Source organism: Hibiscus syriacus, unplaced genomic scaffold (genome assembly GCF_006381635.1).
Source record: "Hibiscus syriacus cultivar Baekdansim isolate YM2019G1 unplaced genomic scaffold, ASM638163v2 tig00110793_pilon, whole genome shotgun sequence".
Taxonomy (NCBI): domain Eukaryota; kingdom Viridiplantae; phylum Streptophyta; class Magnoliopsida; order Malvales; family Malvaceae; genus Hibiscus; species Hibiscus syriacus.
In genome coordinates, this window is record NW_024062864.1 from 578,067 (window position 1) to 588,859 (window position 10,793).

General features: G+C 34.6%; 1 protein-coding gene across 2 annotated transcripts; it reads right to left on the reverse strand.

The window, feature by feature from the left end:
- Window positions 1–2,310: 2,310 nt before the first annotated feature.
- Window positions 2,311–9,017, reverse strand: LOC120141084 (CAAX prenyl protease 1 homolog). 2 transcript variants are annotated; one of them, XR_005517755.1, is made up of 16 exons: window positions 8,923–9,017; window positions 7,735–7,882; window positions 7,538–7,622; window positions 7,359–7,454; window positions 7,200–7,265; window positions 6,963–7,061; window positions 6,669–6,782; window positions 6,460–6,570; window positions 6,119–6,181; window positions 5,368–5,460; window positions 4,913–5,026; window positions 3,028–3,099; window positions 2,847–2,912; window positions 2,583–2,700; window positions 2,475–2,548; window positions 2,311–2,424 (listed from the first exon to the last, which is right to left on the reverse strand). XR_005517755.1 is itself a non-coding variant. In XM_039156021.1 (15 exons), the coding sequence occupies exons 1-14, from the start codon at window positions 8,951–8,953 to the stop codon at window positions 2,584–2,586; spliced, it is 1,275 nt and encodes a 424-aa protein (XP_039011952.1). In that variant the 5' UTR covers window positions 8,954–9,017; the 3' UTR covers window positions 2,311–2,548; window position 2,583. The 2 variants fall into 2 exon arrangements, 1 of the variants encoding a protein (XP_039011952.1); XM_039156021.1 differs by having other exon boundaries at window positions 2,311–2,548.
- Window positions 9,018–10,793: the final 1,776 nt, after the last annotated feature.

Below are 10,793 nucleotides of genomic sequence, written 5' to 3' on the forward strand. Positions count from 1 at the left end.
CGGTTTTTTATTTAAAAATAATAATAATAGAAATAGAAAACCAAGCTTGACGCCTGGACTACGGTTCCTCATTCAAAACGATAACATAACCATTAAAGCACGGTAATTTAATCTTTTTTTGCCTTTTCAGAAATGGTCAGCATTGGCGCACGCTTTTTCTAATAAGAGAAAGCCACAATCCACGTGGACATTCGAGAGTCCAAAAATGTAGTAATAAACAAAATAAAAATATCTTAAAATAAATCACGCACATTTTTCATGTTCATTTTTCTTAAATTAATCGACTTTCAAATCAGTTGTGAATTAAAAATGGATCGGAAAGCTCTTAAAATGGATGCCGGAAATTAGAAGAAAACCAAGTATATGAAGCCGGACTAATTGCGGGTTCATAAGATCTATGGTCGTAAATGAACTGCGAAACAACAATTCATTTACTTTTAAAATTGATAAATGAGAACACAAACATGTATCGGACACTATTTATTTTTACTCGGTTCTTGAAAATATATATATATATATAGTGACGATAAAATCTTTTGCTTCTGGATTTTTCCAGATTTTTAACAGATACAGCCATGGTACCAATAAGAAAACTGGTGAATGAGATGATGGAAGGGACAGTTAACATCAATAGAACGACTTCTTACCAAGCTCGTCGTACTCGAATTTTGGGAAAATCGAGCATTTCGATGATCCGGCTGGCATGTCACCTTATTCTGGATATGCAGCAAATGGCAATGAAGGGTTTGTCCAGACTGGTTCATTCAACTATGTGAACCCTCATCCGGAAAAGCAAAGGAAACTTTGGGCCAATTTCCACTTTGTTGGTAAGCTAGTGGAGATGAGAATTTGGGGGGATGTGATGGTCTTCATTGATAGTGACGTAGGAGGGTCCTCACTGGTTTATATATATATATATATATATATGATTAATGAGTAAACACTACTTAGTTTGTCTTATATCCAAGGGATCTCTAAGACTCCTTTTTAATGTTAGATTATTTGGAGTAATAAACGATAAGCTCCACCATTCAGTGGACATCAACTTTTCAGATATAGGAAATAAAGGGTAAGGAAAAAAGATATATAAGTTAAGTGATTCGAGATTTATTTCTTTTAAATAATATCTTGAGTTTGAGTCTTATGAATGAAAAAAAAAATTGTTGAGAAAATTTATTTTCTTCAAAATAGATTTTGATCTGAATCGACTTCAAATTCAATCGAAACTTAAAATTATTGGACATTAAAAAATTTTCGATAAAAATAATTATGGAAGAAAAATAATTTTTATTTACAATTTTATCTCAGGAGTCCAATGAAAAACCATAACTCCATAAGCCCCAAATTGAGTAGCACCTTCAGCGTAATAAAAAAGGTGCTGCACCACTACCTCATTTAGGCACTACAGCAGGATTAGGTTCCTTGTCATCATCATATCAGAAATTCATCTCCTGCTTTACATTCATAATTTTGTCTCGTAACTGCAATTGTACCCACATAGAGGATACAGATATTAGTAATCCCAGAAATATATAATATTTATAAAATATTTTCACCTCAGTATCAACTGGGTCCATAGCTCAGTGGTAGAGCATTTAATTGCAGATCATGAGGTCACCGGTTCCAAGTCGGTTGGGCCCTCACCCGAATATATATTTATTCTTTACTTTTCTCTATTTTTTTTTACTTCTGGACCATTTCAAAATATATGCTTTTTGTAATCGTATACACTTAATTTGAACCCCATTGTATTATTTAATATAAGTGCAATAGTATTTAAATAGAAATAATTTATCTATCCTAAATTACTCCATTTCATATCATTTTCTTGTTATATATATATATATATATATGCAGTCATTTCTAATTCGGGTAAACTACAGTCATTTAATTATGAATAACTTGCAAGAGCTGCAATTGAGAATGGAACATAGGAAGGCACTCTACCGAGTAGGTGACATTTACATTTCCACGAGACGTACAAATGGAGGAAGTCCTTGAACCAGCAAGGAACAATGCTCCAGTTACAACTCGGGGATACTAGAATCAGATGGTGGAGAATCATCTAGCGCTAGAAGGAGAGAAAGGAATGGTGGAGTTGTTCCGATTTGGTCCCCACCATCTTCAAGTTATCAAGATTCAAGAGTAATTCATTGGAGACGAAAAAGGTATCAGCCTGAGCTCATCTTACCTACAGAGGCATTCACAGTCCCACCAAGTCGTTAAATGGAGGTGGAAGCTATTATCTCAAACCGGATAAGTATATAATTTCAAACTATATAAAACATTCACATGAGGCAAAACGAAACGAATGTAGTAAATGGGGAGAACATAATTAATAACTAAAGTTTCGTTGCATTCAATATCTTCGGACCATTGTCTACCGTCTACTCTTCCCTCTTTCTGTTTAGTTCCGGCCCATGTAACTGAGCTTCCTACTAAACAAGTGTGCCTTTCTTTCTCAAGTGCCCGAACTAGGGGGCAAGGTGAGGAGGCCATGCAACTCGATACAGATCAACAGACAAAATATTACAATAAAATGAAATCATCCAACCCCTGTTTTTTATATTCTCTCCCTCCCTATCACTCTTCCTTTTTGTCCGCTTCATCAAGAGCAGCCAATCTTTCAACAAGCGGAGGATGAGAGTAGTGATAAGCAGAGTACCACGGATCTGTATTCATGGCTGATAGATTTTCCTCCTGAAAATTATGCACCAAAAACTCTCAGCTCGGTAACATGTATGCTCACTAGTAACATGCACCAAAAAAGTTGAGCAGTTTTCATAAACGACATGATAGACCCGGATTCAAACAACAAAGGGAGGTCAAAATGACCAGAAATTCACCTGCAGCTTCACTAGACCAGCACGCAAGGCAGATCCATAACAAAGCTTCTTTGCAAAGGCATCAGCCTACATAAAGCAACAGATACTGAAGACTAATATCGATCTAAGATGTAAGAAGTAATAAGAAAGAGAGAGAGCGACCAAAACTCAAAATCAGAATTCTATGCAAAAAGAAAGTTACCTGAAATTCAAACGATCTGCTTACAAGATTGAGACCAAAGCTTACAAGGTGTTGGAGTGGTATTACAGTATGCTGGCATATGACAAGGTCAGAAAAAAAGGTTAATCACTTAACAGCTATTTTCAATCCACGATAAAAGAATAACGAACAACAACCCAGCTTTCAATCCTATATATAATCAAATATAACGACAAAAACTATCTGGAAATCGATGGTCAATAACCATTTCAATGAGGATCAATTTGGAACTAAGTTTCGAAGTTTGTTTAATATTAGGGTGGGGAATGGTGGGAGTATCAGATTTTGGTTTGATAGTTGGGCGCTTGATTCCCCTCTTAAAGTGGTTTTCCAAAGATTGTTTGCTCTTTCGATGAACAAAAATGGGAAGCTTAATGAGTTTGGGGAGTTTCGGTCTTCAGTTTGGGTTTGGCATATTCAATTGAGAAGGAATTTAAGTGAATGGGAATTGGATCAGTTTGCTGAGTTAATGGCTGTAATCCATAATTTCACACTTAATAATGAGATGTCAGATGGTATGGTATGGAGAGGGAATGGGGAAGGAATTTTTTCTGTTAATTCGTGTTTGAAGTCTTGCTGTCCTGTTTTGACAGCAGATTCTTTTTGGATGAAGCACATTTGGAGGGGTTTGGTGCCCCCTAGAGTGGAGATTTTCATGTGGCAGGTGGTGTATCAAAGGTTGCCAGTTAAACTTGAATTACAGAAGAGAGGAGTTTCAGCAATTGTTGATGTTGCTTGTCCATTATGTAAGAAGGCGGATGAATCCTCTTCTCATTTATTTTTACTTGCTCGGTCGAGTGGTCTGTTTGGAATAGTTTTTTGGGATTTTGGGGTGTTTGTTCAGCTTTACAAGCTGATGCTAAAACTTTTTTGTTAGCTTGGGGAGATTTGGTGCCTAATTCTATAATTTGGACTTTCATTCCGGGAGTGGTGTTTTGGACAATCTGGAAATGTAGAGATGCGATTGTGTTTGATAAGGGGAGTTTAGATCAGATTGATCTGTTCTTTTTGGCAAGATGTAGGCTGGCTGCATGGTTCTTAGCTGTCTATAAGGAGACGTCTATTCTAAAGGACTGTCTTATTTGTGATCCTTCACTTGGGGATTGTTGCGCTATTTCTAGATCTTCAATCATTAAAATTAAGGCCTGGACTCGGCCTCCAAAGGGCTATATAAAATTGAATGTGGATGCAGCTGTTACTGCAGACTGGAGGAAAAGTGGAGTTGGGGGAATTCTAAGAGTGGAGAATGGTTCGGTGGTGGGTTCTTTTCAAGAGGCATCTGGTCCGGGTCCTCCCATTTTGATAGAGCTGGCAATTAAGAAGGGCTTGATTTTCTTTGCTTCATTCCAGCGGCGGTTTGAGGATCGCTTGATTGTTGAATCCGATAGTAAAATTGCGGTGGACTGGATCAAGAACTATGATAGATGTCCCAATGTATATGTAGACATTGTGAACGAAATAATTACTAAGTTAAGAGGTTTGGGAGGCATTATTAGGTGGGTTGCTAGGTCAGCTAATGTTGAGGCTGATGCTTTAGCAAAGGCTGGTATTGGCTAGCTTTGAAGTCTTTTGGTTATGTTTGGGTCTGTTATTTTTTATGCTATGGGTTGGTGTGTATAGGGAGTCAATATGATTGTTCCCTAAGTATTATGTAATTTATGTGTTTTAATGAATTATAAGGCACTCTTTTCCTCCTTCCGCTGATTAAAGATCACTTTATGATCCATTAATCATGATAAAAAAAAATAATCAAATAGGCTAGAAAATGTTTACTCCCTTGATAAGAGCTTAGTTGTACTTATATGGTGGGTCCCATTATTAGACTATATATTTCAACTACGCATACATTGTTTTGATATTTTAGTACCTGAAATATGATAAGGCCAATTAGTACAGGCTGTGTGTCAAACCCAAAGCTTCGGAAAAGATCAGTTGAGTTCCTGACCAGTGTATAACCTCCAAATTGCAAAAACGTAAGAATCTGCATATGGAAGAAAAATCAGTCACGAAACAAAGGCATGGAACTAGTTAAGAAGCAAGAAAATAAACACATCGAGTTCCAATTGAAGAAATCGAACAGAGCATGATATGATGAAAAAAACACATATCATGTTCTAAATATTAAGCAAAACACGTTGTTGTTTTAGCAGGCTTAGGCAGTTTGTGTGGCTCGTTGACATGTTTTTGGTTTCATCTTCTTCCTTATTTTGTTGTTCTAGATGGAGGATACAGGGCGGCAATAAATAACGTAACAATAAATAAAAGGTTTGTTCTTTCTCTCTCCAGAGAGAAAAAGCTTGCAAGAGAACAACCCCGGCTTACCTGCACAGCAATAAATGAGTACATGGTATGATTTAGCTTCCAATGCCCCAGTTCATGAGCAATAACAGCAACAATTTCCTCGTCATTTTTGCACTGCAAAAATAAAATTGAATAAGGCTTTTCCAAAACATTAAAGGAGCCTTCACTACAGAGACAATGATCAGATAATTTATCATTCTTTCCAACTCCTTTCATAACTTGAAAAGGCAAAAATTAAGATAAATAGAATGGGTTTATGTATAAGTTCCCATATAATTGTTTGCTAAGAGAAAAATCTACTGGCATAATATTAGACCATATTTGCAACAAACTCAAAGTCTCCAGAGAGGCAGAGATTGGCAGGCAATGTGCCTATTCTACAAATAAAATATGCATTTTGTAAAAGGCACAAGTTACTGTTATATGCTCAACAGTAGAAGAAATAAGGCTGAATATTGAAAAGAGATCGATTCTGAACTGATGATTAGAAGATGTGGATATTGATTCACTTTATAATCACTGAAAATGGCTTCGATAAAAAATCAACATTACTAGGTTTAAAATGAAGACTAATAGCTTCGATACAAAATCAGCATCACAGGTTACAGTCATGTGTGACAGTGGTCAAGGCACACAGACAATAATGTCAACTCTTCCACAGTATAAAAACATGGACGTTTCCATCTATTCTTTGCTCAATAAAAAATCTTGAAAAAAAGGAAAGGACAAACATAAGAGAAGAAGAAACTTTTAGTTAGTATTAGATCCATACCTGCTTAATCAATGTGTCATAAAGGACAATACGCTTATTCTTAAAGAACCCATACATATAGGCCTGCATGATGTTGAAAAAATTAAATCATAAGGGAAAAGAAAAGTCACTTCTGCAATTAGTCTTGATGTGAATAAGTAACAAATATTATCAAACTGAAATCAGACACATTGGCTTGTTCTCAATGCCATCCACCACATTAAACAATTCATTATTCTATAAATATCAGTTCAAAGCTTTACATAAATGGTTTTGCAGAAGAAAGGCACAATGTAATCCTAAATGATAGATTATGAAAATGTTTACGAACACAACCGATTGAACCAACCGATGATACTTACATTGCTATGGCTTGATCTTGTGGATCCATCAACAACAAACAATTTCTTTAAAGGGAATTTTAGGGAAGAAGCAAGCTTCTCAATCTTAAGCCTGAGCTCTCCATCAGGAAGCTATTTCCCAGTCCATACCAAGCAAAACAAGAATAATTAGATTCGAGAAAATAAGACGCTTGAATGAAACTATGATACAATGGTTATGAAATACTCACAGAAGTGAACTTGTTAAAGAGTGGAGCTATCAGAATGGGGTAAATTGTCATCATCGCAAGGGAAAGGACAAACATAAATCCCCAAAGATAGATAGCTAGATAATGACCCCCTTTCTGCAGTCTCAGAATTAAGATTCAACATAGTGAGAAAAGGATGACGTAATAGCAAAAAGACTAGGGAATAATTACAAACATAAAATCTTGTTGTTAAGCTAACAATTGTCTGATTACAATATCAAGGTTCACCAATGTTCTACACAGAAACCAAATGCTATAAATGTGCACAAATTTTACCTGTATTATCCAAATAATAGCAGAAACAATAGGTGGACCAAGAACAATAGCAAGACACATTCCTTTGATAAGGTCCCTAATGAATAACCATATTGTTTGCTGACAAAGAGATGAAAAAATCGTTAGGAACAGAAAGATAGTGTAATCTAAAAATAACAAATGTTCCCAGAAATTAGGGGGAATAAACAGGGAAACAAAATGGTATAGCAAAGAGATATAGTGATTAAGAACACAAACTTTATTGAAGCCATGTCGGGCCTCGATCACAAAAGTTGAATAAAGAGAAAAGGGTAGGTCAGTGATCTGCATTATAAAATCACAGAATAAACGGTCAATGCCACTCAATGTGATGATTGTTGAAAGGATCCAGAAATCGAGGGAATATCCTGAGTTCACCTGTGACCATATCATAACACCAGCCAAAAATAAAAGAGTGTGCAGTATTTCATTCTCTTCATTTAGACCAATTAAAGGCAAGAAATTTCCTGATTTCTGCAATAAATAACAATTAAATATCCAAGATAGTGAAAATCATCAAAAAGAAGGATCCACTAATTAAACACCAAAGAACTCACCTTCCAAAACCAAGGCAGTATGCCAAAGAACAAAATTGCGGAGTCTATCAAGATTGTCACAAACTCATGAACAAAGTGGAAGTGGCTGAAAAGTAAGGGAGATACATTAATGGTATGTCAAATCAAGTCAAAAGGAAACCTTATTGGTCCCTGATGACATAATCTTGTAAATGATCAATAGAAACAACAAAACCAACCTCTTATCAAGACTATATGCTCGAGACTTTTCAAATTTCTCTTGGCTGATTACTCCTTCCAATGTTTTTGGAAGTGCAGGCAATTTGAGAGCAGCATGTTGCCGTAAGTCCAGATAAGTTTCAAAGAGATACATTAATATCATAAAACCTGTAAATAATACAGGGTAAATCAGGGAGAGAATAAATCACAGGGCACGATTACAAAACTCTAAATGGCAGAACTATCAAATCAGAACAAACATAAAGAGCAAAATATTTTCTTTAAGGACATTAATAACTGAGTGATTAGCAAGTACCACAATCTGCGTCATGTACTTTTCACAACACATTCCTTAATAAACATAAAAAAGTGAAATCCAAACAGATTGCATTTAAGTGAAATGCAGAAGAAAAGGAGAAAAATATTAAGTGATTTGTCTAAATATTTGGAATTGTACTTCAGCTACTGTTCCAAAGGTTTTTTTAGCAATCAACAGGAAGATAAACCCCAAAGAATTAGATACAAACAAAGTAAGCATGACCAAAATTACAAAAAAACCCACATGCCCAAGAACACAAAACACCTCAATATGGCATAAATGCAAATACATATTTTGATTCTTTCATAAAAGCTCCATTATCATGATAACACAGTTACCTGCAACTTGCAAGCTACTTAGTTAGTAGATCGACCCCCTTCCCCTTCCGTCAATCACAAACAGGATACTTACAGAAATTATTAACATAATTTAACTCATTTCGACATATTTCCTTTATATTTATAGATGGGAAACGGGAAAAAAGGTAAGGAGCTTGAAAGATGCTTAAAAGCCAACTTCAAAACCTATAATTTTCAATCATTACAGATCAAAGAAAACACATAACTGAAACTGGGAAAATATATTTTAACTAATCTATTCAAAACCATATAAAACAGAAAAAGAAGCGCTTCGTAGTTCATTTCCATAAGCAGAGTAGTGAGACAAGAAAAGAATACAAGGGAAAATGCACAGATGAAAACGTAAAAATCTAATAATTTAAACCCGAACATAGCATATTTAGAAGGAAAAAAAACAATAAAATCTTAATATCGGGATAAATAGGGTGGGAAAGACAACAAGTTTTAGCATGAACATAAATCTCGAAAAAATAAATAAATGGATTCAAGCTAAAACGAAAACAAGGAAATAAAAAAGGAGAAGAGCGTGCCAACAACAGCTTCCATGTACGGAAACGCCATGTCGTGTCGATGAAGAATTCAGAATCCAAACGGATATATCAGGAGAGAAAGATAGGAAGGGCTTTTACTACAGTCTTAGTTATATAAATGGTCTCTATACGGGTACGGTTTTTAAAACCCGCATTCGACCCGACAATCACCATCCGGTTTCTGATCTCCCAAAAAAAAAAAGGTAAAATATACAAATGATCCCTGATTATAAGATATTATTTTATTGAGTCTTCTAACTATTAAAATTTACAAGAAATTACTTTATCGAGTCCCTCAACTGTTAAAAATTATAAAATGATCATCCAACTACTCATTATATTTCAAACATATCTTTTTCGTTAAAAATTTAACAACTTCTATACTTTAGTCAAGTTCCAAATTCATTTTTGAAAAAATAATTTTTTGTCAGATATAACACACCAATTCTTTGTTTTATGATATATAATATGAATGATTAACTTATTATTTTATATAATTATTTAAATATATTATCTTGAATATAATTTTAACATAAAATTATAAGGTAATCCAAAATGGGTAAAGTATACAAATGATCATCTGGCTATAATATATTGTTTTATTAAGTATCATGACTATTAAAAGTTACGAAATGATCTCTCTATTACAAGGTGTTGTTTTTTTGAGTTCCTTGTAGGGTTGTAAACGAGCCAAGTCGAGCTAGACTCAACTAGGCTCGAAAACTCGTGAGCCTAAAATTTTCAAGTTCGACTCGAACTCAAAATCATGAATTAAAGCTTAAAAATGATTGAAATAAAAAATTCTTAAGATTAATTTGTTTGACGTTCAAACTCAAACTCGAACCTTAAATACATGAAAATATTATACTGTTCTTTTTTTAAAAATGAACACATAAATGTTAATGTTGTTAATAATTTATTTTTTTTAAAATAAAAATTTTAATATTTATTTTTTTCGAGGTTCTCGTGAGCTTTTTGAGTCGAGTATCAAGTAGCTCGTTTCAACTTGTTAAGAACTCGAGTCGACTATTTATCGAGCTTTAACCAAGTAGATCTCGAGTAACTCGCGATATGTCTTGTCTCATTTACAGTCTTAGTCCATCGACTATTAAAAGTTACAAAATGGTCACCGACTATTCATTATGTTCCAAACTAATCTTTTTTCGTTAAAAAATTTAAAGCAGCTTGAGTTGGACGTGAGCATGTTGATTGAGATATGATAAAATCTGATCTCATAATCTCAAACGATTATCATATCTCAGTCAGCATGTTAGAGTCCAACTCAGACAACCATTAATTTTTTAACGAAAAGAGGACGAGTTTGGAACATAATGAATAGTCGGTGATTATTTTATAACTTTTAATAGTCGATGGACTCAATAAAGCAATATGCTATATTTGGGGGACCATTTATGTGCTTTACCCAAAATATATAGATACGATATAAATATATATATTACATAAATTCATTTTGTGTCTATCCTTTATGGATCATCATCCAAGTGTTTTTTCTCCATCATGTGCTCCGGCAGATATGGCTTTTAAGCATAACAATACTAGCTCCTTGACCGAGGAAGGAAGGTAGTGTTTGACGTTTTAAGGAGGGGCATATACAACATAAACAATCAACAATATGGATCCCGATCAACCTCCTTCCCCTTTGTCTTTTACACGCCAAGGTTATAATAATACACTGCAAAAGCCATTAAAAATGAAATACCAGTGCACGTACCAGAAAGAGTATGTCTCCAGGGAAATGACAGTATCCTATGGTACCTTCAAATCTATCTTCTCAATCTTATCTCCCCTAATAGAGGATCATTGTCCTCCCTTATTTCTCCTTCTTATCCAATGTTTTCAATGTTGAAAGT

Excerpts from the sequence above, each read along its gene's own strand:
- LOC120141084 (XM_039156021.1), bottom strand. The coding sequence starts at position 8,953 with ATGGCGTTTCCGTACATGGAAGCTGTTGTTG. Across the intron at positions 7,062-7,199 it reads CCCGACATGGCTTCAATAAA|CAAACAATATGGTTATTCAT; the intron begins GTTTGTGTTCTT and ends TCTCTTTGTCAG. Across the intron at positions 5,461-6,118 it reads ATGACACATTGATTAAGCAG|TGCAAAAATGACGAGGAAAT; the intron begins GTATGGATCTAA and ends TTATTTTTGCAG.